Source organism: Podarcis gaigeae (assembly GCF_964106915.1).
Source record: "Podarcis gaigeae genome assembly, chromosome: 12".
Taxonomy (NCBI): Eukaryota; Metazoa; Chordata; class Lepidosauria; order Squamata; family Lacertidae; genus Podarcis; species Podarcis gaigeae.
In genome coordinates this window covers 54588893-54616814 of record NC_139688.1, presented here as the reverse complement: position 1 = coordinate 54616814, position 27922 = coordinate 54588893, and the positions used below count along the sequence as shown (strand labels likewise).

General features: G+C 43.5%; 1 protein-coding gene across 4 annotated transcripts in view; it reads left to right on the top strand.

Moving 5' to 3' along the window:
* Window positions 1–27922, top strand: part of PDE1C (phosphodiesterase 1C) — a 340725-nt gene that overhangs the window by 41536 nt on the left and 271267 nt on the right. The window contains exon 1 of one of the 4 annotated variants that reach the window (XM_083706283.1): window positions 23808–24177. The exons of 2 other annotated variants lie outside the window; for them this stretch is intronic. In XM_083706283.1, coding sequence (XP_083562409.1) covers window positions 24093–24177 — 85 coding nt within the window. In that variant the 5' untranslated portion in view covers window positions 23808–24092. Of the gene's footprint in view, window positions 1–23807; window positions 24178–27922 lie in introns of those variants that run through there. One more of the 4 variants, XR_014557039.1, reaches the window with a different exon arrangement.

Here is a 27922-nt window from a genome sequence, read left to right as displayed (position 1 = left end):
CCGCTGTTCTTGTCACTACAGTGGTGCCTCGCGAGACGAAATTAATCCGTTCCGCGAGTCTCTTCGTCTAGCGGTTTTTTCGTCTTGCGAAGCAAGCCCATTGACGGCTTAGCAGATTAGCGCTATTAGCGGCTTAGCGGCTTTTAGCGGCTTATCAGCTTATCGGATCAGCTGATAGGCGGCTTAGCGGCTTAGAAAAAGGGGGGGAAGGAAAAAAACCCCCGCAGGAACTCGCAAGACATTTTCGTCTTGCGAAGCAAGCCCATAGGGAAATTCGTTTTGCGAAGCGCCTCCAAAACAGAAAACCCTTTCGTCTAGCGGGTTTTCCATCTTGCGAGGCATTCGTCTTGCGGGGCACCACTGTATGTGGTCTCTGCTGTGGCTGGCGCCTATAGAGGCTGTGTGCAGAAGTGGTGTTGGGTTGCCACACCCACTCATCTTGGCTGCAACCAGGAAGAGGGTGTCAGGAGGGTGCCACTGGTTGGATGAGGAAGTGTGTGCAGGCTTTGGGGTGTGTGTGTGTGCTGATTTGTCACCCCTGGTCCCCATCACCAGAGGCAACAACCTCATTTTGCCTAATGGTGGCACAGGGTACACATTTAGCTTATAAAAAGGTAAAGGTAAAGGGACCCCTGACCATTAGGTCCAGTCGTGGCCGACTCTGGGGTTGTGGCGCTCATCTCGCTTTATTGGCCAAGGGAGCCGGCGTACAGCTTCCGGGTCATGTGGCCAGCAGGACTAAGCCGCTTCTGGCAAACCTGAGCAGCGCACGGAAACACCATTTACCTTCCCGCCAGAGCGGTACCTATTTTTTAAAAAATAATATTTATTACTTTTAAAACTTACAAGAAAAAAAAGAGAAGAAAAAAGACAAGAAGAAAAAACAAAAGAGAGAAAAACAAAGACAATACAATACAATATAAACAGTACAAAGCACAACCTTAACACACTAAATTAAACAAAGCAAGACAACAACATTTTAAAAAAGCCATACATCATACCATTTCATTACTCTATCTTTCATTCCCTTGTTTCATCGACCTCCTCTCACCTCCCTTTTTGTATTCCACTTCTATTAATTGTTTCAGCAAATCCTTTCCATCTTTCTCTATTTTTTGTCATATAAATATCTTAACATATTTTTAACCTTATTTTCCATTAATGCTAAAGTACTTATTTAGCTTAACTCCTTATAACATTTCTACTAAAGCCATAAAATTTCATTCCAACAATTTTTCTAACACTCATTAATTTTACAGTATTTCTATATATAAACTTTAAACTTTTCCAATCTTCTTCCACCATCTCTTCTCCCTGGTCTCGGATTCTGCCAGTCATTTCTGTCAATTCCATATAGTTCATCAACCTGTAGATCTTCTGTCCGAGGCTCTTAACTCTTTTCCAAGTCCCTTCTGCAGGTCTTCTTCATATTCTTCAATGCTGAAGAGCAGATATTGGGGAGACTCTGACCTAACAATACTTTTATTCCTTCTCGACAGGTCAACCAACTCTCCATAGTTAAAACTAAGGTCCATAAAATATTTCAAGACAGGTTTCAAAGTTCCTCCAAATCCAAAGGCCCCCACAACTCCAATCACCTCCTGACCAAAATCCAGGACCCAAAGTTCAGTAAATCCCTGCATAAAAGGGTCTATCCAACTTTCCTTCTCCAGTCCAAGCAGGGCTCCGATCCTCAAAATCTGACTTTTTCTATATTCAATCATAAAAGGCCTTGATTGCAGCAACAACAACTTTCTCCTTCGTCTTCTCCCCAATTTGTCCTGTCAAAGTAGATTCCTGTGTCAAATCCTGAGTAATTTCTGTATTAATGTTCACTTTTTGTCCCAAATTAATCACTTTTTGTCCCAAGTTCTCAGGTTTAGTAGTCATAACATCTGTCTTCTTGTGGAGCTGTTCCAGCGAATAGCTTATCTTACATAGTACAGTCACTAAGGCTTCTTCTGTCAACATTCTTAGATGATCCAAGGTCAATCCCTGATTCTCAGGGTTTCTTAACTTGCAGCTGGAAAACCCCCAGCTCCACTCTTGTATCAGTTTCAAAAACTCCCTCTAGAGAGAAACAGTCTCCACTTGTATCAATCCTTTCAAGCACAATTCAAGCAGTAAAGTTAGTTTCAATTTTCAGTTACTTTTCCTCCTTTTTAAATGCAGAAGAGGACAATGGAAACAATATATTTCCCTTATTTAGCTAGCTGTCAACATACATTCTGTTCACAGTCAATGAACTCTCCCAAGACGTCAATCTTACTGGCAGCCCGTTTCCAGGTTCAGAGTGGTGGTAATTTGCTTTTTTGCTCTCTCCTGCTGGCTCGCTAGGTCCAAAATTTCCCCCCTCTTGTCCTGCTTCCAAGGGGGGTCTAATGATTTTAACCGATGGAAATTTAATCCTTTACAAAAGGCTTTCCAAGACTTTAGCTTGCAGCATCTTTGCTTCAATCTATTTACAAAAGAGGAAGGCGGACTTCCTGTTTGAAACCTTCCCGTTTCGGTACCAAATTAAGATATTTAAAGGTCCAATTTTCCGTTCTACTCATGGGTAGTTGTTTAAAGTCCAATTGTCCACAGGAAAAAGTCAGCGCTCTCCGGCAACAGCAATGCGCCTTCACTCCGTGAAAAAAGCATTCAATTTGAAGCACCGCGCCACTCACCCCACGTTGCTCCGGATCCCCGAAACAGGGTTTCCCCGTGAGTAGGGGAGGCGCAAAAGGTGCCAGCCGAATCCCACGTCCACAGGCTTCTCCCACCTGTGGTTTTTAGTGGGTCTCCGCCTTCGCCGTGGTGGCCAGACCCTGATTTTCATGGAGCGGGTTCCTCCCGATCAGAGGAATTCCGCCATTGCCGGAGGCGCTAACCCGGAAGTCCAGAGCGGTACCTATTTATCTACTTGCACTTTGATGTGCTTTTCAACTGCTAGGTTGGCAGAAGCAGGGACCGAACAATGGGAGCTCACTCCGTCACGGGGATTCGAACCGCCAACCTTCTGATCGGCAAGCCCTAGGCTCTGTTGTTAAACCCACAGCACTTCCAGCGTCCCTATTTAGCTTATAAAGTCTCCTAAATAGTCTGTTTTAAAGACCACCCTCTCCATCCACTCAGGGATTCTCACTCAAGGTTGGACATATTACATGTTTAGGGATTGAAATATATTGGAACTTGGCAATGTTTAGAGAGATGTAAATTAGCTAACTTAATGATGACTACTTGAAGTCCCATTGGTTTCAATGGCATTGTTCTAAAGCAAGGGTCAGCAACCTTTTCCTGCCATGGGCCAGTCCACCGTCCCTCAGACCATGTGGTGGGCCGGACTATATTTTGGGAAAAAACAATGAACAAATTCCTATGTCCCACAAATAACCCAGAGATGCATTTTAAATAAAAGGACACATTCTACTCATGTAAAAACATGCTGATATATACTCAGAGTCGAGAGTGGATTTCATGCTCTTTATTCAGCTCATAGTGGTGAGGAGGAATGAAAGTTCCCCCAAAGTATCTGCTTTATATACATTATTTACACAATGGGCTGCACATGATTGGCTAATTCCAGAATTCTCCTGTAGGCCAATCAGGTTGTGGATTCACTTCCATCTGGAGCTGGATTGGGTGGCTCCTGCAGACCAGTCATACTCCTGCATTGTTCTAGGACCAATCAGACTGCTGCATTTTGGATCCTATTGTTCTAGGACCAATCAGACTGCTGCATTTTGGATCCTATTGTTCTAGGACCAATCAGACTGCTGTATTTTGGATCCTATTGTTCTAGCACCAATCAGACTGCTGTATTTTGGATCCTATTGTTCTAGCACCAATCAGATTGCTGCATTTTGGATCCTATTCAACTCAGTACATAACATTCCCTGACCGTCCGTGGGCCGGATTGAGAAGGTGATTAGGCTGCATCCAGCCCCCGGGCCTTAGGTTGCCTACCCCTGCTCTAAAGCAATACCCACAATACCCACCAATGCTAATCAATACTTGATTGATATATGATAGTTATACGATCATGGAAGAGCACCCCCCCCAATGTTTGCAGGAGAAGCTGTGCTTTCTGGAACTTCCTCTCTTACTTTTCCTGCTCCTTCTGACCTTGCTTTCGGAATCTTCCCAGCATCATTATTGGTGTCGCTTTCTGCTTTAGGCTGCAGTCTTAACCTCACTTGCCTGGGAGTAAGCCCCACTGACTTCAACCAGACTTACTTCCGAGTAGGGCTGGGATTGTACTCGTAGTTAGCATTTTCCCCACAGCCTCAAATTCCAGGGTACTTAAATGTCTGCCTGGCCAATTTGATTAGTCAGTGCGTTTTGAACATCATGGTTTCTTCATCTATATTAACTAAAAACAATGTATTTAAGTCTTTCCCATGTTTAGGCTGAAAGAAACACTCTCAAGAGCAAGAAGTTGACAACCATTAAGTCCAAGCTTACACTGCGCTCTGAGACTTGGTTCATGGCTGCAAGTTCCATTAGAATGCCTCATTGAAGGCGCTGTAGAAATGCAATTTATTAGGAAATAATGGCCTTTTTATCAAGGGTGGTGGAAACAGTGGCAAGCAAGCATTTTATTTTTCAAAGTATGGTTCTGAGTGTTGGGTTTTTTTTTGCTGCCTAAACTGCTTGATTGGCTTTCCTAGCAAGCCATATGCTTTGGGTGGTTCGGTAATCTGAGATCTTTTACATACCCATGGGAGTGTCGGTTCGCTGTGTTTATTCCATAACAGTCAAGGAAGTAGATCCTATAATGGGGTCTCCTCTCCCTTCATACGCATGTGGAACTACCATTGACGCTGATGGGACTAATCAGTGTGGACTGAAGGGAGAATAATTTCCATTGTCCTAATCAGCTTTAAAAAAATATTATTACTGAAGGCGTTGCAGTAACCTGGGTAGATGCTTATAAGTACATCTGCAGAATACATTCCCGCTGGCGTGACACTGAGCTTGCTTCACTGGGTTTCTGTGGACCGCTTGCTTGAAGTCCCTGCATAGTTCGTCTTCAGCTGTACTTTCATAACATGAAAGACCATACAACTGGAATATAAATGAATAGACAAATAGGAGGAAATTGTAAGAAAATGGGAGAGAGGGCAGCCTGCTCCTGCAGTGTGATTATTTCTCCTTTGGTCAGAGATAAAGTATTCTGCTTCTCTTCCTTCGCTCTCCTATCCGTCTGATGAATTCTGAAGTACCCATTAGGTGGTCCTGTTTAGTGGCACAGGAGACGATGTCACCAAAGGCCTTTTGGCAACGAGATGGAATTGTTCTCCCAGCCTGCGGGGTTTTTTCTTGTTTTTTTTTTACATCTTGCAGATTCCATCTCTTTTGTTTTGCAGTTCTGTTGTTGAGGCTGTTGCTAGGAGAGTTCTTCTTAAGCTTCCCCCACTCTTCGGTTCCCGGCAGGGACTTGCAGCTGTAGTTCTAAAATTCGGTGGAATCGTATGAGCTGGTCATCTTCCATTTCCGTTTGCCTCTTCAAATGGTGCACATGTAGGGAGAGGGACTAAGTCAAGTGGGTTATTCACAAGATGTACCGTATTTTTTGCTCTATAAGACTCCATTTTTCCCTCCTAAAAAGCAAGGGGAAATGTGTGTGCGTCTTATGGAGCGAATGCAGGCTGCGCAGCTATCCCAGAAGCCAGAACAGCAAGAGGGATTGCTGCTTTCACTGCGCAGCGATCCCTCTTGCTGTTCTGGCTTCTGAGATTCAGAATATTTTTGTTCTTCTTTTCCTCCTTCAAAAACTAGGTGCGTCTTGTGGTCTGGTGCATCTTATAGAGCGAAAAATACGGTAGCTTTCAGGGGAACAGGCAGGGTCTGTGATGAGCGATAGCACATGCACAGGAATTACTGCAAATGTGCATTACAGAACTGAAAGCAATTGTGTGCGAGCGCACACCGACTCCAATACCAAGCAAAAACAGTTTGAAACCTGTTCAGTTGTGATGACTTCCCCCAAAGAAAAAATACAGGCAATGAGAGTCTCGCAACAACAATCTACACCACAAATAAGGAGACTCAAACATATCCAAACAGAAGCACAGCTGGCCACCAGAAGCAAATTGTCTATAAAGAAGGCACACCATGTCTGAAGATTTGCACCTATCATATAGCTGTCTTTGTTGAAGCTGGAATCTGACAACTTTTCCCCAAGGGGAATAAACCATCAATAACTTGAGAAAAACTCATAGCTGAAATGGACTTTTAACCAGTGATCCTGAATTCTTGTGGGTTTATAGTGTTCATTGTTATTTGGCATTGATTTGTGAACTTGCGTCAGTGTAATAGAGATATTGTTTGGATATATTTGTATCTCTTTGTGCCAGCTGCATGCAATACTAAAGCAATCTATGCCTTAATAGGAATGTGCAAGCATTCCATCACCCAGTAAAGAGTATAGCTGTCAACGTTTCCCTTTTTTCAAGGGAAATTCCCTTATTCAGAATAGGATTCCTTGCAAGAAAAGGGAAAAGTTGACAGCTATGGTAAAGAGACAGCAGCTCCAGAGCTCTTCTCTTGGTTCTCCTTCTGTGCTGCTCTGAGTGAGGCCATGGTTTTGCACAGCATGTCACCTAAACCAGGACTCATGGTTTGTCTCACTCCAGGCAAACCACAATCTGTAACCAATGTGTATTCTGGGATTCCCAGCTTGTGGTTTTTCGAGAGGAGACAGACTATGAGTCTGAGCTCTGTTGACACACTCACCTAAACACAGTGCAGCCAGAGCACAGCAGCTATGATCTCCACTCTAGGAACCTTCATGCGAAAGCCATATTTTGGCTGGGTTTCATGTGTGAACCAGCTTGCAATTTGTGGTGTGGACTCCCAGAAAGAAAACTGGAAAATGTAGGTTTGAGTGATTGCTGAGAAATCTTTATTGGGGATCCCTAGCCCCCTTTGTAAGGTACTAGCAGCCTCCTGCCTGGTGTGGCTCAGGAATTCTGAGAAACTAAAAGACCAGTTTCAAAATCTGTGGTTAAAATCAGAACGTTTTTGAAAGGTTTAGACTACTGCCTTCATTCAAGATGGCATTCAGCAGCCTCCAAAAACCTGCCCCTTTGCAATTGAGGAGTGTGTGCATGTGAGAGAGATCCAGGATTAGATCTCTGTTTTTGTTTGGAAATGCTAAATGTAGCTGAGGGCAGGTTCAAATTGAATCAAAACTGTGGTGGTGCCACCCCCACTGTTAAGTTGTGGGTGAACATATCAGACGACACAGCAATTCTTCAAACAGCTCTTGTTTATTCCCAGGCCAGAACTGAACTGAACTGAAGGGTTCAGTCAGCCTGCTTATATAGAGCTCCAGTACAACGTGACTGTAACAATTTTCTGAAACTATCCAATCACTGAACGTCACTTTCGATCCCTTATTTGCATAACTATCTACAGTATCCCCCTGCTGGCCCAGGGTGAGAACTTCAGTAGATAACACCCACCACCAAAAGACACACTATTTTCCTTCCAGGGAAAACACAGATGTATCCTTATGGCATCTAAATGTTTCTCCTTGTGCTGCAAGAAGAAAGAAAATCAATGGACTTAATTTAGTCTGAGTAAAACTTAACTGAATGTCACCATATATGTGTTTGGGGGTGGGGGGTGGGGAAGGAGATGTTCTCAATGGGGCAGCCTCAATCTCAGTCTTATGCTTTTTAAAAAGCGGCACTCAGGTCATTGATCTTTGGATCCCATATCCCATTTGGTCGTGCTTTTTCCCCTTAAAAAATTGTTTAGAGGTACTCTCATTTTCCTACTCATATTGAATTACTGCCCCTGAATGAGGCCAAACTTAGATTCACAAAATGTTTAGGGGTATGCCTACCCCTGCGTCCCCCCAGAAAAAAGCACTGCCATTTGGCCCTTAGAAAGCTCCTGGTTCTAAATGTCCCTGCAGAATAGTTAGCATAGTATAGAAGGAAATGCTGTCCAATGAATAAGGCTTGAGATGGGCTTGTGTATTTCAGCTATAATAATAATAATAATAATAATAATAATAATAATAATAATAACAACAATAATAGTAATAATTTTATTATGTGTATCCTCCCATCTAACTGGGTTGCCCAGTAAAATAGATTCCAAACTGTCTTCTGAGCTCCTTCACTGAACAACTGCAAAATATTGTATTTCACTACAATATTAGTAGCACAGCCTGATTTTGTTCTTGTATACTCGAAAGTAGATAACACTGATTTGAGTGGAATGCAATCCCCATTGAGGCTGCAGTCCTTTGCACATTTACTTGGGAATGAGTGGCACTTGTTTCCCAATAAACACAGGTAGAATCAGGCTGCAAGTCTGTAGCCTACCAAACTGTAGGCTGTAGCCTACCAAGCTGAAAATAAACCTCCATTCCGTAAATTTGATCCATCTCTCCCATATTCTTTACATCTGTAGCCAGGGTTTTACAGAGCTTCAGGTGGGCTGTGATCAGCTGAGTGATGGGTCACAAGATATACTGTCCTAGTCTCAGTATAGTGACACCAGGCCACGCTCCTCCCTGCCCTTGTTTCACACCCAAGTGTTTTTGCATGGCTGGAATCAGTGCCGGATTTACGTATAAGCTAAACAAGATATAGCTTAAGGCCCCACTCTCTTGAGGGCCCCCAAAAATTTTTTTTAAAAAAAGGATGTACATTTCCAAAATATAAGATAAAAACAAATAAAAGAAAACCTACATATAGCAACAGTGTTTTGTGTTCTGTAGGCTCCTATGATGTAAGTAATGGGCCCTGCTTGCTAGCCTGCTCCCTAAAATATTACTGGTTTGCTCATTTCTATATATAGTGGTACCTCGGGTTAAGTACATAATTCGTTCTGGAGGTCCGTTCTTAACCTGAAACTGTTCTTAACCTGAAGCACCACTTTAGCTAATGGGGCCTCCTGCTGCAGCTGCGCAGCCGGAGCACAATTTCTGTTCTCATCCTGAAGCAAAGTTCTTAACCTGAGGTACTATTTCTGAGTTAGTGGAGTCTGTAACCTGAAGTGTATGTAACCCGAGGTACCACTGTATAGGGTGCCTACATTCAGCATGGACTGGTTGTAACAATTACTTTGATAAAATACATATTTTGTTATGTGCAAATGGCTTTAGATACCTATTAGTTCCATAAATTACCGTATATTATATATTCCACACAAAAAAGTTACAATTTGTTGTTGACAAAGGACAGCTGGACGTATAAAGGGCCCCATTACCTTCAGTAGCTTAGGGCCTCATCAACCCTAAATCTGGCCTTGGCTGAAATGTGCTCTTCCACTCTGACAGTGCCAGATGTGCTTTTAGGGTAGCACAACCTGTTTGGCTGCACCGGGGACTGTGTTGCAAGGGGCGCCACAACACTGCTGTAGAATGGAGCGTGAGAGGCGGGTGTGTGTGTGTACACACCAAATTTTAGCATGCCCCAGGGCACCGCTGAATTTTGAGGACCCAAAGTCTGCCACTGACAGTGGTTGTTGCTTGCCTGGGGGAAGAGAGGACCATATGTGTTCAAAGGCGCTGTGCAAAATAAATAAATAAATAAATGACTCTCCTTGCTCCACCAAATTTTGTCTCTGGCCTTTTCCCCATTGGAAGTTTGTCCAGAAAGAGAAGTTCCTTTCAGGCTGCAAAATGTGCCCTATTCCTGTTGATTTTGCCCTGAGTATAAATTGGAATTAGCTGTGCCATTAAAAATAATTGTTGATTTTCTTTTCCCATGCAGCTCTCCATCACTATGAGAAAATAACGACCCTGAGGTTTTTTCTTAATTTCATTTTAATAGAGCAGTGTGCATGTGCAGTTTTACACGCTTATTTTTCGCCCTTTGGCTTTGAATATCTTTTTATCAGTTCCCTTCAGATCATTTTAACACTTCGTGTGTGTGTGTGTGTGTGTAATGAAAAATGGCTATCCCATCTCAGCATGGAAGACTTTGGGGGTTAAGTGGAGGCGGAGAGTTCGGTCTGTCTTTGCCTTGGTGGTGTTGGCAGGCTGCCTTGCTTTCCCGAGGGCTGAGTGCAAATATAATAGTCAGAATTGAATTTTTTTAAAAATCAAATTGGCTGATATTTATTTATTTCAGTTTTAAAAAATGCCTTTTCACTGAAAAAGTCCTCAAGGTGGCTTACGAAACACCATCCACATATTGGATTGGTTCTTTTAGTGCTGTTTGACGGATGAATCTGGGAAGATGGCTCATAACTAATCTGTCTGTATCCTCCTTTTTCTCCCTTTCCCGTAAAAATTGCTTCTTCTGTGTAAGGTGTTTTGAGACACCCACACAAAAATAAATCTAGAAGAGGCTTTTTTCAGACAATATAGGGCTGATTGCCCAGGTTGTGTGAGAAAATGTATTTTGTTTCTGCCTTGAACCTTTTAGTGTTCTTCATTCTACGGTTTCTTTTTATTCACATCTCCAGTACAATATTCCAAGGCCATTATATAAAAGCGATTGTTGGATTGTACAAGTGCCTGCTAATGCTTGATATTGTGCCGAACGTTGCAGGGGTCTCTCAAAGTGGTGCTTATCTAGGGCTCTCTTTGCATCTCTTTCTCTCACTATGGGCTGAAGAGAGTGGTGGAGACAGATGAGGATGTTGCGGGAAGTAAGCAGTCTGCAGAATATTTGGCCATAAATGGTTACAGTAACAGAGGTTTAGTAAATCACAGCAGCTTCATGTGTCAAGATAAAGCCACGATTTTGTTCCCTCCCCATTCCACCATCACCCCAGAAAGTTGCTGAAGTGCAATAGAATGTTGCACAAAAGGTGCCGGAAAGAAAATAGATTTTTAGGCAGAGATTTCTCTGCAGTTTTCTTATCGTGGACCAGCCTCATTTGGTTTTCTTTAAATAGATGTTGAAGCTATAGGGAGAAATGGACATATTTTGGACACCTTTGCACTAGAGAAGTATAGCAAGAAGCTGCAACAGTTCCGGTCTTGCTGTCAGGGACTCTTGCACGGCTGGTTCACGTTGCAAAATTCTGCAAAATTCTGATGACGATAACAGAGATATAGAGCAGGAAGCTAAATCTCTTGAGTTATGGTGCAGTCAGGTGCAGGCGAGGAGCCCTATTCCAATAGCATCCATGTTGAAATTAGTAAGGTTCTTCTTGGGGATTGGTGAATCTGTGAAGGGCCTCAAAAAATCCATCAGTATTTTAGTGTGACTTTCTTCCAATACAGTCATACTTCAGAAGTCGAACGGAATCCATTCCGGAAGTCTGTTTGACTTCCAAAACGTTCAGAAATCAAGGTGCGGCTTCCGATTGGCTGCTGGAAGTTCCCGCAGCCAATTGGAACTCATGGAACCCACGTCGGACATTTGGGTTCCAAATAACATTTGCAAACTGGAACACTCACTTCTAGGTTTGCAGAGTTTGGGAGCTAAAACGTTCAACTTGCAAGGCGTTCGGGATCCAAGGTACGACTGTACACACTTTTGCATGCAATTTTGCCTAATATACCTATTTCCCCAAAGCAATGTTATCTAATATGCAGGGGGGGGGGAGAATTACTTGGCTAGCAAACTGCATTGCAAAATTCGAAGAAGTAAAAATTTCTGTTTTTTGGCTGCATTTCGGTTTGCTGATTGTTTGAAAAAGTGAAAATTAGGTAGGTTCACATTTAAATACAAACTGAATCAACTCTCAGGCCCCTTCCTTGTTTGTCTCATTCCCATCCCTATATATGTGTGTGTGTGTGTGTGTGTGTGTGTGCGTGTGTATGTGTATGTGTATATGTATATATATATATATATATATATATATAAAAACAAATGTTACAGTAAAGACTCGGCTCTCCTAATCTTGCATCCTAGTGAAGGGTGATGAATCCCGCCATCTTTCTTGTTCTTCATTTTGTATCTGCATTTTACAATGCAGAAAATGGAATGTCATGTTCACACTACAATTTGAAATCATTTTAAACTACAGTGGTACCTCTGGTTGCGAACGGGATCCGTTCCGGAGCCCCGTTTGCAACCTGAAAGGAACGCAACCCGTGTCTGCGGTTCGTGATTCGCCGCTTCTGCGCATACGCGTGACATCATTTTGCGCGTCTGTGCATGCACAAGTGGTGAAACACGGAAGTAACCCTTTCCGGTATTTCCAGATCACTGCGGGATTCAACCTGAAAAAACGTATCATGAAGCAAACGTAACAAGAGGTATGACTGTATAGCCAATTTTCAACCTGGTCCCTGGTCCCTGGTCCCTGGTCCCTGTCTCCTCGTCATGTTTGCAGTAACATTCCTGTAGTAGGTGCTGGAGGAGGACAGATTGCAGGAAAGTGCAAGAGGGCCAGAAGAGGCTCAGAATAAGCCATTGCTGCCTCTTCTCATTTCTTGAGTGCCATACAGTGTTTGTTCTACATTTGCGAGGGGCCATTCCTTTACTGTGGTGGCACCTGAGTTCTGGAACACTATACTGTTTCGGATGCTTGCTGAAAACCTTTCTGTTTCTGCAAAATGATTTTGTTGCATTTGTTTTAAACATTTTATTCATTTTATTTTTGTTTTCAATTATTGTTTTATGCATTTATTTTTATCGGCATGTGCATTGTTAGTCACCTTTTGCTTATAAATGAGTTTGCTTGAACACCAACTGGATAATTTTTTTTTTTTGAGCAAGCAGTTTATACGTTTCCTAAACAAAGGCTGAGCATCAATCTCTGGCTTGGCAACCCAGCAGTAGCAGTTGTAGCTGACTGCCATCGTTGCCCCAATTGAGAAGCCCTCGGAGGTTCAGTTTGCTGAAGGCCCAGGGATGGGAAACCAGTGAGATGCTGTTGGATTCCAGCTCCTGTCAGCCCCAGCTAGTACGGCCAATGGGCAGGGATGATGAGAGATGAAGCAACATCCAGAGGACCATCTGTCTTCCACTTCAGAATGTAATGTTCAACACTCTTCCCCCAAATACAGTTCCCAAAGTAACACTGAGAGCCAGTGTGGTGTAGTGGTTAAGAGCAGTAGACTCGTAATCTGGTGAACCGGGTTCGATTCACCGCTCCTCCACATGCAGCTACTGGGTGACCTTGGGCTAGTCACACTTCTCTGAAGTCTCTCAGCCCCACTCACCTCACAGAGTGTTTGTTGTGGGGGAGGAAGGGAAAGGAGAATGTTAGCCGCTTTGAGACTCCTTTGGGTAGTGATAAAGCTGGATATCAAATCCAAACTCCTCCACTTCTTCTTCTTCTTCTTCTTCTTCTTCTTCTTCTTCTTCTTCTTCTTCTTCTTCTTCTTCAACCAGTGGGTCATCCTCCTAGGAAAGTGTGTAGAGGATTGCAGCATAAAGACACAATGACCTCTCCCTAGCTGTGGCTAGCCAGATGCCTCTGATATTTTTATTTCTTTCTTTAGCAAGATCTAGATACCGCTTGATTAAAAAATACCTCTAAGAGCACGGTGGTATCAGCTCTCCCCCATTTCAAGGAGAAACAGATACCGTATTTTTCGCTCTATAACACGCACCCGACCATAACACGCACGTAGTTTTTAGAGGAGGGAAATCCGTAGGCATGCCACCCATAGGCATTCCCTCCATAACACGCACAGACATTTCCCCTTACTTTTTAGGAGGAAAAAAGTGAGTGTTATGGTGCAAAAAATACGGTATATATTGGTCCCTGAAAAGCAGAATATTGCTCCTCTGAAATGAAACTTCAGCTGCATGCGCTTCTTGGCTGCATGAGAAGACTTCTAATTTCCCTTCCCTTAGTGCCTATCAATTTCATGTGAACACAGTGACCTAAATTCCTAAATGAAGGGGTGGGCGTGTCAGGCAGTGGTGGGAGTTTTCCCCTTTTATTTTTCTGTCTGGACAGATGTCTAACCTCCTTTTTTAAAAAAATAAACAACAACAGCCGCTTAGCTCTCATCATTTGAGAACATTCAGGGAGATGAATGAGTTGGCTTGGCAACGAAGGAGCACCAGGAGCTTGGGCAACCACTGAGTGGCTGCTTGGTGGCTGGCTCGCTTCGTAGCAAGTCACACAAATATGATAACGTTTTAGTTTCTTGGCTGCCGCTGCGGCTACGCATTGATTATGAGCAGGAGGGTTTTAGGGAAGGAAGTAAATAAAGTTTTCGAATTATTGATACAACTCATGAAGTCTGAGCAGGGGGAGAAAATACTAGATATGGATTTCTAAGTTCATCACCCTTGATGTTTTCCCATTTCTCGATATATTTATTCTCTGTCAATGTTTGACTGAATAAGCATAAAGGAACGGGACTACAGTAGCTCACTGCTGCTGGTGCCTCCCTCCGCCCTGTTCAGGTCAAGGCAATGGAGGAGCTTCTGTGCATACCAATGGTACACACACAAATTTTACCTCCATGAAAATGGACATTGCTGATTCACACCAAATTGCCCCCCCCCCAGCACTACCCATGTATAAGACAAGCCCCAATTTCAAACCTATTTTTTTGGTAAAAAACCACCCACCTAGTCTTATACATTGAAAAATATGGTACTCCCTTGATTAGAATTAAGTTTTGCATTTCTGAACAGTTGGAATGGTCAAAACGGCCTTTTTGTTTGTTCAGGAACAGAGGCTGTCCTGACTAGTGCATTTCCTAGCTCTGGAACCTGATAAAAATGGTAGACTGAGCTTATTATTTCCTCTCTTCAGGCAGGTATGATTTGAAAGTGAACCATAGGCAGTAAAATGATCATCTAGCCTGGAGAACACAAGGCTGTCTACAAGTCCCATTCATTGCTAATCTACTTCCAGGCTTGGTTGGTAAACCTTTTGGCTCCATCCTTGGGTTTGGTATTACTATTACTATTATTATTATTATTATTATTATTATTATTATTATTATTATTATTTCTATACGTTTCTTCATCCAAGGATCACAGGGCGGTTTACAATATAATGAGCAAATTTCCTAAGATTTTTGTTTCTTTGGAAATTAAGGGAGCATCTTGCCTTCCGATAGGAGTATTTTATGGGAGATAAACAAAGGGGTTTGATGCAACTCATGAGACCCTTTTGATCGATATTCTGTTGATCTCATCAGAATTTTTGTTGTGATGAAATCCTAAGAACACAACAAAAGTTTAGCGGCAGGAAGTGAAGGAAGGAGCGATAAAGACTCAGAGTTCCAAGAGGGAGGGCAAGGTATTCTATGACTTCTCAGAAAAATAAATTACTAACATGTAACAAAAACACCTGGAGTGTGTAACACTCTGTTTCTTATTTGATGTAATAAAGGAAATCAGGAAGGGCTGAGATTGGGAGAATTCAATAAGGAAACCCTCATGCAATGCCCACTGGTTCCACATAGGCAGAAGATATATGTTTGGTAGACTGTGCCCATTTTTTTATTATTATTTTTAAAGATTGGTTAGCAGATGATTGCTAAGAAGTCTGTTCAGTGTGGTCCCCAGGCAGCGCATGCATCAGTTCAGACTGGATATACGTACAAAAAAATAATAATTAACTCGTTTTGTACTGATCCAGAGAACTGAAATAGGGTCCTGTGTGTGTGTGGCAAAACATAACATAACATTGTGTGGGAGTCATTTCAAACTTGCCTGTAGACCATGTGACAATGTTTTGCAGGCTCTGACACTATGGTTTTGTTGAGTTTCAACTTATACTCTCGCAAGTTGCCTCAAAAGGATTTGTATCCTTAAAGGTAGGATATACGGTGACGATTCTGAATAGAGGAAACCATGACTTCTTGCAGTGAATGTGAGACATGCTTCTTATTTTATTTCCCCTTTCGCTAATGCAAGTTTCAGCTCAGTCACAATGAAGGTGGGATAAAGCTATAAGGGATCGTTCTTTGTAAATCAAGTATATATTAGAATACTTCTCTAGCCACTCTTCTGTATCTCCCCCTTTAGAAAATAAAGGAACACCTTGCCTGCACATTTCTGTGTCTGCAACAGAAAATATTATTTTTCTCTTTCAGCCCAAGAGATTTCCCATTAGTTTTCAGGAGAGCACGTGTTTTGCTTCTGGTGCTTCTGAGTCACACTGAGTACTCCTTGAAGTAGAATGGCAACACTTAAAATCTTGTTGATCTACCAATAGCAATTCAGTTCCTAAGAATTTGGAAATGTCCAAAAGGCTTTTGCGAGGAAATGAATTTGGCTTGACGCAAGCATATCTGAAAGCTGCCAATAATTTATTTCTTATTTAATGAAAGCAATATATATATATGAATATATATGAATATATGAAAATATATATGAAAGCCAATGATCTGGGAACATTAAGGTGGTTCACATAAACACAACAGTATCCACCACTTAGTAAAGACCTATATATGGGTCCTGAAGACCTAAGTAAATACAGTGGTACCTCGGGTTACAGACGCTTCAGGTTACAGATGCTTCAGGTTACCGACTCCGCTAACCCAGAAATAGTACCTTGGGTTAAGAACTTGGCTTCAGGATGAGAACAGAAATTGTGCAGCAGCGGCGTGGTGGCAGCAGGAGGCCCCATTAGCTAAAGTGCTTCAGGTTAAGAACAGTTTCAGGTTAAGAACGGACCTCCAGAACGAATTACGTTCTTAACCCGAGGTACCACTATACATAAGTTTTCAATAAGCAGTGAAAGCAGATTACTGTGAGTGAATCAAATCTCTGAGGGGATGGGAGAAGACTGCTCCCCTAGTCACTGAAACATGGACACCTGCAAATTGTGATGTAACTGGGAGGGCCTCTGATCTGTAATAAAACCCAGTCTCTGAAGCTTTGCAGAGAGATTGGGATTCTTGTATCCATGGCAATTGGTTAGCTCTGTCAGGTAGCATGAAAACAATCACCGTACTTTTCCGTGTATAAGACTAGGGTTTTTGTTTTTGTTTTTTACTTTAAAATAAGGTTAAAAATCGGGGGATAGTGCATATGCCTATTTTCTAAATATGGGGTCCCCAAAAGGAGGGGGCGTCATAAGATACATGGGGGTATCTTATACACAGAAAAATACAGTAAATCTGCATTTGTGGGATTTGAGTTGAAGAAGGGAGTGTATTCTCATTGGTAGAACACACATTTTGTTGTGCAGAAGGGAGGCACAACTAAACAGATCAAGTAGGAGGCAATGTCAAAGATTCCCAGATCCCAGAGAGCAATTTCCAGTCTGAGTAAACATAGACATATATGTATGGCAACCTTTTATGCTTACCACTCAGGCCCTCTGCTCTGTAGGACAACCCAGGGCATTCAGACATATACTCAGGGTCTGCATTTGGGGCAGAAGGCCAGGGACCCCACTTGGCACAATATGCATGAGGGTCCCCCAAATTCACGAGGGTTGGCATGCCATATTTTGAAGTAATTGAAGTGATAGATATTATCATCTAAAGACAGCCTCCTCACAGGGCCTAGCCAGGGACTTGGGTGGTGCTGTGGTCTAAACCACTGAGCCTCTTGGGCTTGCCGATCAGAAGGTCGGCTGTTCGAATCAATGCGACGGGGTGAGCTCTCAATGCTTGATCCCAGCTCCTGCTAACCTAGCAGTTTGAAAGCATGCCAGTGCAAGTAGATAAATAGGTACCACTGCGGCGGGAAGATGAACGGTATTTCTGTGCGCTCTGGTTTCCATCACAGTGTTCCATTGCACCAGAAGCAGTTTAGTCCTGCTGGCCACGGGACCAGTCTGTGGACAAACGCTGGCTCCCTTGGCCTAAAAGCAAGATGAGTGCCGCAACTCCATAGTCGCCTTTGACTGGACTTAATTGTCTAGGGGGTCCCTCCCATGGCCATTAAGACAAGCACTCTCCCCTCACAGGCCATTTGTGCTGGTCCAGGGGGGGTTACCGTGGGGCCTCCCCCCCTCAGGTCCAGGACCTGAGTTGAGGGTCGGCAGACAGTCCTCCTCGGGCGAAGCGGGGTCCACAGCAGGAAGCCGGGCAAGGACAGGAACTCTGGGGGAAACAGGACTGGATGCTGTCCGAAACAGCTCATCAACGACGTTGCTCCTGCAACCTGGGACTGGGCTGACTGGCCTTTATCTTCTCTGAGGCCAGGGGCAGTCCCGGCCCCCAGGAGCCCCGCCTCCCCTGGCCTTAAGGCGAGCACTCCTCCTGGGAGAAACCAGTTCCCTTGACCTCTCTGCCCTGAGCCTCTGCAGTTCAGGAGAGGCTGAAGGGTTACTGGGCCCAGGGGGAGACTCACCTGTAGGCACTGAGTCCTCAACCACCTCCGGAGCCAGAGTGGATTCACCTGGTGCCTGCTCCTGAGGATCCGGCACAGGTGCAGGCGCTTCAGATCCAATGCCCTGCCCCAGTTCAGCCGGCACTGGAGGCAGGGACTTCTGTGCAGGCTGGGATTCCTCCGGTTCAGCCTCTGAATTGGATTCCCAGGCCATCACACCATTAAACCCAGAGTCTAAAATGATCTGAATATACCACAAGCATTGGCTCTTGTACATAAATTTGTAGATTGTCCTTTTCAAAGCAAGCGCCTTCCCTTCCTTACTCAGTGAAAGGGAACACTGGCAACTACTCTATTCTTCTTACCCAGTGGGCAACGCAAGCGTGACGTTGAATGTAGCCTAATGGAAAACGGGTACTTGGTTCTTGCCCAAGGAGGACCTGCTGTGTTGAGTTAAGGCCTGTATCTTCTCTGTCCAAGTCCAACAATAATTTTCAGAGCTGGCATCAGAGGAGAGCCTGTATTCATCTGGCAGAATAGGGATAATTGACTTAGCTCTCGGCTGATTTCAGTCCATCGTGAATTAGTGGGTTCTTAAATATGACAATGATGTGGCTGACAATTCAGATATGGAACGGAATGAAATGCTTTGGTTGGAATCCATCCCATCATTAATTTTAATCTCTCCTTCCCATTTGCCATATTTCCCCCCAACTCTCATCTAATGCCGTTATGAATTAAACGGGTGACTGCACCAAGTGAAAAATCTGAAGTGACAGAAGCAACAGGCTCTGTGGAATGCTTCATTAGAATTTGGCATGGAAGAAAATGGTCAGCTTTGGAGTAAGTAAAAGGAAAGCAAACTTAAAACAGCTGAGCATTAGAAAAAAAAATATTGTATTGCCTTCCGGCTATTCTGTGTAAAACCAAATACCACTGAAGTAGAATGTATTTTCCTGATGAAGTCATCCTAACATCCAGATGGTGTGTTTCTAGGGGAGGGGAAAGACTCTCAGAATCTCTCAGGCACAGATCTCACAGTTGCCATAACCAATCTGAAAAGGGTGATCACATTAGCTAGCTAAAAATTATCATAGCATAATTACAGGGATTTCAGTTCATCTTTCCTGAGGAGCTCTTCCCCGGTTTAAGGTTTATTCATTTCTGAGGACGTTTTGGAGAGCTTAAGGCATGAGGTTTGATTCCAGAAGTTTACAGGATTAATTTTATAGGGAAATGTAATCCCTCGATAAATCACCCTGGTTATGGATTCTTCTAAATGTCTCTCACACACTTATATATACACACAGAGAGATACAACCACATTAAGTATACTGTTAGCGTTCCGTGGAAAAATAACATGGTTGCCACCAGTCACTTTGAGGTAACGTTTACTAGCTAAAATTGATGGTGTGAACTTGCTTCATGATGCCTAAATGGTAATGCCTTCTAGTCACGCAGAATGTCCCTAAGCCTCCTGTTCTGATTGGGATCAACTGACCAGTTAGAATCAGAATTGTAAAACTGGTATCTCTATTGCCAATCTGAACAGACATCACAGGAGGATGGTAGCAAACACTGTTGAATGGAATCAGCAGGTTCACTCTCCTGTGTCTTTCTCCTGGTCATCTAGGTCATCCAAATAGTTGGTCAGAGTGGTCTCAGTGCCAATACTGGGCTGAAACTCTGATTAAAATAGGCCTAGAAAAATGGTTTCATCCAAGAGAACCTGGGTCTGATTCTGGAAACTTTCTCAGGAATAGGGCATTTGCTACTGCTCTGTAGTTATTCAAACCTTCAGTGCCCATGGAAGGTTTCTTCTGGAGAAGTCTCACCACAGCCAGTGTAAGGCAACACAGGGCCATTCCCTTTCACAACAAGGCCTTTATAACCTCCTTGGTCCAACCAAGCTCTTCCCTCCCTGATAGATTTTGAAAGCAATGAAGGCCAAGGACCCAGCAAGCAAGTGGGCCCATTAACTCAACCTAGGACCTTGCCCACATCCTCAAGCCACATAAAATGAAATTCATCTGTCAATATCACAACAGACAGCATTCCAGACATCTCCACGGATTCACTGGCTATAACTGCAAAACCTAAATCATGATGGATACAAGTGATTTCATCCTCAAAATGATTTGCAAACTAGCCACAGTGAGCCACTGATAGTTTCAGTATTGTGGGAGGGCCGACAGCAGGTTCCAATGCACCTCATTTTGAGATGGGTCTAGGGTTAAGTCAGTGTTGGCTTTACAGTGGTACCTCGGGTTACATACGCTTCAGGTTACAGACGCTTCAGATTACAGACTCCTCTAACCCAGAAATAGTACCTTGGGTTAAGAACTTTGCTTCAGGATGAGAACAGAAATCATGGTCTAGCGGCGCAGCGGCAGCAGGAGGCCCCATTAGCTAAAGTGATGCTTCAGGTTAAGAACAGTTTCAGGTTAAGAACGGACCTCCAGAACGAATTAAGTTCTTAACCCGAGGTACCATTGTACTTAAAATGTAACACCTATTTCCAAGTGGGTGATATTTGCATTTTGAGTCTCCCTCCCTCCCTCCCCACTCAAACTTCATTAGCACCGCTAATTAAATGGCCTCTACATCTAAATTAGGGGTGTGAATGGAATGCATTTGCTTTAGGGTTTCGGAAAATGGGCTGGTAGATCTTTCATTCCTTTGACCCTCTCTCTCCAGAACACCAAACTGTCCCCTACAGGTGACCACTTATATACAACAACAACAACAACAAATTATTTATACCCCGCCCATTTGGCTGTGTTTCCCCAGCCACTCTGGGCAGCTTCCAACAGAATATTAAAATACAATAATCTATTAAACATTAAAAGCTTCCCTAAACAGGGCTGCCTTCAGATGCCTTCTAAGAGTCTGGTAGTACATACCTTCCCCTGCTTCCAATACGCAGACACATCCTGACTCTAACACATGCATTCTCAAATCTCAGGACCTTGAAGAAAAAGCACACAGATCATGCTACCACCTGCCATGCATCCTGTGTTATGTGCCTATGAATGGTGTCCATGATCTCACCAGGTCACCATTCCCCAGCAACTCTTGGTCTCTCACCAAGAAGGTCACACACACACGCTTCTCGGTGTTTCTCTTTCACACCCAGGAATCGATCCCACCAACAATTGGACCCTCACCCTAGTGTCTCCCTAGGGGAGCACTATTGTGCTTGTGTCCTCCTGGACTTCCCTGGTTGGCCACTGCAGGAAACAGCATGGTGATCAACATAGATTTTTGGTCAGATGCAGTAGGCCTCTTCTTTCAGCATTAACTCTTTTGCTATAACACATCCTCCTCCCTCTGTAAATTCAATTAAAACAGCCCTCCTTCATCCTGAGCAATTAAATTTCTGCATGAATTTAGTGCACTGTTGATAGGCAACATGATTACACCTTGCATTTATTAAACTGCTACATTGTCTTGCATCTCAAAGGATCCAAACATGTTTAGTGAACAGTCCACATGAAGCATTGTGTGATGCTAAAGGGCAGCCATGGGGCATTTAGCAGTGAAATTGCCTAAGATTGAAGAGCACAGTTTAAAGAATGTGTCCTGGGAGAAACCACTGAGATAAGGAAAGCGAATTTGCCTTGGAGCTGCGGGACCTGAGCCCGCTAGCAGAAGGGAGAGATGTTGTTCAGATTCAGCAGAAAATAACTAGATGCAACCAGCAACCAGCATGAAATCAAGTTTAGACTATTCTGTACTTTGCATATTCTGAGGAGAGTTTGTTTCATGGCTTCTTTTTTATGAAGTGGTAAATCCACTGTTTAGGTGACCTAGAAAACCACTTGAAAAAAAAAAAAAGAGCTCCAGAGAAGGATAGCAAGAGCAGCACTTTAAAACAGCCTCATTCTTTGCATCTTTCAAAAGATACTTAATGTCGTAGAACACCCACTGTGCTGAAGTTACTGCAGGTTTACAGATGGGTGAATTGAGGGGCACGTGTTTAATGACAAGGCTCAGATGGTGCTTTATTTATAGAGAAAGGTTTTTTTTGTAAGGTGCCAGGCTGCCCTTATAATTTAAGACGGAGAATTATGGGTAACACGTTTAGAAGCTGTAGCGGGTGCAGAAAATTGTACCGTAACTCTTGGCTGGGTTGTCACTATTGCCTTCCTTGCAAGTGCAATTCAAGGTGCTTCTAAAACGCTTATTTGGGGAGAACCCACAACATTTGCGTGGAACACATCATTCCATACTGTCCCATTATGCAGTCCTTTCTTTCCCCCCCAAATTGTCTCTTAGCAATCTCCTATGTGCAAGACCTCAATAAACTCACAAGAAACCCAAAGGCAAGATTTGGACGTGGAGGGCAGATTTTTTCTAGAGTGTAGGATGAAAATGTCACTGAGTAAGGGAAAGTTACCTCCTCATGAAATGGGGTGGGCAGGATGCTCATATTAATTGGGATGGCTCAAAAGCCTAGCAGGTATCTTGGGTGATGAAACCAGGGCAATCTTTGGGGTTGCAATCATATTTCACAGCTCTTTTCCTTGTGAAGGAGTGGTTAAGGGTGACTAAGGTTAAATTCAGAACATGAGGTCTTCTGTTCTGGTCCCACGGGTCATAATGGGGTCAGTGCAACAAAGTAGGCCAGTCATTACAGCACCAAGGAAAGCTCCTAATATGACACTTCCTCCAGTAATGTCTGGGTCACGGCTGAAGCATTTTTGACCTTTGCATCCAGACCCCTTCCATTGTTCCGCTTCTCCTGGAACCTAGTACTCTATCCCTCCATGAATGTATGCCAAACAAGATGCCTGCATTGGCTCACAAGATCTGTAGAATGTGATGTCCTTAGAGATGAGTGTGATGGTCAACCCAGGGGCTGCAGTATCTGGTCCAGGCATGGACACCTTTCACATCTCAGTCCTGGGGGGTCTCTGGTTCAGTGCAGGTGCTCTGGTCCAAAGGAGGTCAGCTCCTCTGTCAGCACCACAGCCTCTGTATCTGGACTGCAGGTCCTGACCATAGCTGTCAACCTTCCCTTTCTTTGTGGGAGATTCCCTTATTCCCGCTGCTTCTCACTGCTATCCCAGATTGTTAGATATCCCGTAGACTGTCCCCGGGACAGGTGAGGCTGCTGATCCCTTAATTTCGAGGCTGCTGATCCCTTATTTTCAAATCTGAAAGTTGACAGCTATGGTCCTGACACTCTTAGACCTTTTAAGGATTTGAATTGAAGATAGGGAAAGGCATGCCTGGGGAAATTCTAGGATGGAAATAAAGGGGCCTTCTCACTGTCTGGATCTGGTGACCATGTCACGAAGATCCTGTGATCCCAAAAAATCACAGGCTTGGGCACATGGCAACAGTGGGGTGGGGAGGGAAGTTACCATTTTTAACTACTTTCCTTTAACACGCACATTCAGAAACTTCATATGGAGACCTTTAGGCAAGTGAAGAGAACTTGTTTATACCACTTTGGGTTCAAAGGGGGTCTAGAAACTCCTTGCCAAGGTACAGTCAGGAGCCGATTAGCCTGCAAATCTTCAAAGATCCCTTGGGGGGAGGCTTATAGAGGCTCTGATTCCCACAATCTGCTTCTATCCCAGCAGCGCTGAATGTTCCATGCTGTTGTGCCTAGAGCTCCTCCACATTTCTGCGACATGCACAGTTGATTTGTTTGGCTCCGCGGTGTTACACTAATTGCTGCTGGATTTCAGATCCCAGCGTCTCTAACTAGTGGTTAAAACCTCTTGAGTAGGTATGTCAGTAACATGCTGCTGTGACATTCTTAGGGGGTGGAGAATTACTGCTGGGCATGTCTCTCTCTCTCTTGGATCCAGCATTGTGCATTCAGAGATGTGTGAAGTCGGTGGTGAGTGCTGCCAAAGGGAGAGATTCAAGGGCAGCTAATTGCCTGCTTAGAAAAGCTCTCATCCCACAAGGGGAGAATTGCTGCTGCTGCTGTTCTTGCTGCCTAGAACACTCACCGGCAGAATCATCATGACAGAGGCAAGCAACAGAAAAGAAGGATTTAAAAAATGCCGGAGTGCCACCTTCAGCATTGATGGCTATAGCTTCACAATTGGTGAGAGCCCCTTTGTGCGGGTGTTTCTTCTTCTCTTATCCTTTTGTCTCAAGTAGGAAACAGGGGTGGATGAGGGGGCTTGTCCAAGATACCTCGTGGAATGCTGCTACCCTCCTGTAACTTTTGCTTTGCTCTGTCCCTCCTGCCTCTTTGTTGACTTCCTTTTATTCAGGAAAGGTGCCTTGCCCTGAACCACCGGGCTTTTGTAATGATTTTGGCATTGCTTTGGCAAGAGGTATGCAGAACTTTTGTTTCGTTGGCAGCCCTTATCTCAGGAAAGCCTGTGTTTTTGGGATTACATATTGTCAACTTGCTTGCTGCATTTCCTTCCTACAAGCTCAGGAGCACAGAAGCTGTGTGTGTGTGTGTGTGTGTGTGTTTGTGTGTGTGTAGTTTCTTTGTTTTTCCTTACTTGTGAGTTTTAAGTAGGTAACCAAGCTTCTGTAAACCCATGGTCACTGGCACAGCAAACCAGATCTTTCCTGAAATTGCCCTTGTACCACGTAAACAGAAATGAAGTGGAACTGGAAATGGAAATGGAAGACACACAAATCACATCCATTCTCCTTGGTCCCTCTGCTGTAAACAGTGGCTCATTTCTAAAAAGAGGTTAGTGTGGAAAACATGCCTTCTGCTTGCACCTGATCCCAAAGACCTGGAGGCTGGTTGTGGTTACTCAAGTGCTGGGAGACACTCTGCACAACCTCAGATGAACGTTGATCTTGGCGATCATCTCAGTACTCCAAGAGCATTGACAAAAAGGGGTCCAGCCTGCCCGAGGGTTAAAGCCTTTTGGGAAATGATCTATATTGAAATTAAGAAAGTCCTTAAGTGGACCTTTCCTAAGAAACCTGAGGCTTTTCTCCTGGGCATGGTTGGCCAATTGGTGCCAAAGAAGGATAGGACCTTCTTTATGTACGCTACCACAGCAGCAAGAATTCTTCTGGCAAAGTATTGGAAGATGCAAGAACTACCTACTCTGGAAGAATGGCAGACAAAGGTGATGGACTTTATGGGACTGGCAGAGATGACCGGCAGAATCCGCGACCAGGGGAAAGAAACAGTGGAAGAGGACTGGAAGAAATTCAAAATATATCTTAAAAATTGTTGTAAATTTGAGGAATGTTAAGATGTCAAGGGGTAAGAAGTAGAGAATTACAGCTGTAACTAACAAGTTTATGGAAACGTAATGAAAGGGAACTAATAGATAAACTGACTAAAGGATTGCTAAAGAATTCCAAAATAAGGATGCAGCGAAAGGGAGGTATGGGGAAGTCGGAGGAAAGAAGGTCTATGAATATAAGATTATGAAATTATACATGTTTAAATGTTTTGTATGTTTTTGTCTTGTGTTTTGTTTGCTTTTATTATGTGTTTGAAAAATGAATAAAAATTATTTAAAAAAAAAAAGACAAAAAGGGGTCCAGAACTGAGCCATGCCTCATATCAAGCCCTATAAGGTGGACTGAGCCCTTTAAACCTAAAACCACTTTGTCCCACTCTGTCTTTTTGATGGGGGGGGGGAAGCAAAATTCCTCAGAGCCACATGTTCTTGCTCCCTCCTGCTTTCTTTCCCCTTATCAAACCCACTGTACAGTAGTTAGACTCCTAGGGCGAATTAAGCAGGCTGTTCTTTTGAAATTTTACATCTGACTGAACTCCACTATGCAAATCTCTGCAAACCTTAACAAAGCAAGCTATTTTGCTGACTTAATTTTAGTTTGCAATCCGAATGGCCTATTTATGAAGAACAAATTCACTTTTATGCCTCCTCCTATATCTAATGGCCAGCTGCTGAATGTGTTGTGCTTATTCTTTGCTGCTGTGGATTGATGTTGATGTAAATATCACAGCAGCTTCAGGCTAGATGGAGAGCTTAAAGGTTCTCGGTGGCATGCAATAACTTTTGTCATGGTCTTTCTTACATGCTGCATTCTACAGTTATTAAAAATGATGCCTTCTGTGGGAGTCACTTGAACATCAGAACATGTGCTTTTTTGGGGGGGGGATTGTTGTAGCTGCATGGAATCGACAGTTTCTTACCCATGTAGGAATCTGAGGATTAATATTGTGTGTGTGATCTTGAAATGAATACTAAGGCAACAATCCTATACACACTTACCTAAGAATAAACTCCACTGAAAACAGTAGGACTTACTTCTGAGTATGGGTTATGCTGTAAATAGGAGTTATGCATCAAAAACTAGATGGTCCAGATAAATCATGTTCCTTCAAACATGATATATTAGGATGATTAAAGTGACATGTTTATTTTGGTGTTTCTATTTTTGGGCTGTTGAGGTAGCCATGGGGCATGGCTTTCAGCACACTCCACTGATTTCAAGGAAGAGGGGGAGTTAAGCCTGTGCCTAATTCTATTAAAACCAAGGATATGTGCTGTCTGATGCCCTCTGTGTTTACTCAAAAAGTAAGCACCTTTAAACTAAGGTGGGACTTACTCTCAAGTGTGCACATAAGACTGGTACCCAAACAGCACAATCCTGTGCAATTTGACTCAGATGCAAGTCCCGTTGTGTTCACAATGGGCCTTACCTCTCGGGTCTGTATGTGCATATGATTACAGTCCAAAGTGCTTAATTTTGGCTAGATCATGCCCATGGTTAAAGTTAAATTCTTATGTATATACAACCCACTCTAAGTATCTGTCTTTTACTCAACACCCTCACTGAGTGTGGTTGGAATATGTCCTTGAACCGATAAAGACTCTTGCTTGACTGGCTGCAGGATAGAGGTGTGTGTGTGTGTGTGTGTGTGTGTGTGTGTGTGTGTGTGTGTAATGAGCCTGCTGTGCAAAAGTAAAGTTTTCATTCCTTGCTCTACGCACTTTTTTGCCCCTGGCCCCTGCCCATATGCTTGCCAAAAGGGAAGGCTGTCTAAAGAATTCCCCCCATATCTGCTCTAACTGGATGCCCACCTCAGTTAGGATCAAGTCTTTGCGTGGGCTACGCTGCCTTTATAGCATCAAGATCTTTGCCTGCCTGCCTGCCTCTTCTCATCCCTCTGAACTTTGCAGTCAGACAGCCCCGAGCAAGCTTGTCACATTCAAGTTGGAAGGAACTCTAGCGGATAAATTTAGCAGCTCGGAAGAGAATGCAAACACAAGTGGGACGTTTATGCTTCCAAAAAGAAAAGAATCATGAAAACTACGGGCCAGACTCACCCTTTCTCTAAAGTGTCCAAGATGGGCGCTTAATTCACAACAACCTTGCGTGGCAAGCTTGTCAGAGGCAGCAACTTTGCCAAAGGCCACCAGTGAGCTTTGTAGTTGGACAGTGGTATGAATTTGGCTTCTTGCATCCAGGGCTACCATGTTGCCAGTTTCTTTATAGCATCCCAGCTCAGCTGATTTCAGGGCCAGCAATGTTATCTGGCAGATTGATGCAAGTGCGTCAGGGAGCAGCAGTGACTGCTGTGTACAACACACAGTCTATCTTATGTCCCAGCGTAGGGTGGTGGCAGTTGTGGGGAATCTTTTCCTGCCCTTTAAGCAGCACAGTGCCTTGAAGGACATCTGACAGCCATCTAGTCCAATCTCCTCAAATGAGGCAGACTTTCCCTCAAGCACACATTTTTGCTGGTAGATTAACTTTGGGTTTCCTTAACTTTTGATACCTGGGTTGAAACAGGAGGCATACTTCACTTTAATTCTCAAATATCCATCTCTCTTTCTGTCTTATCTTCTCCACCTCCCAGAACAATAGACAAGCACCCTTCTAGTTCAGAC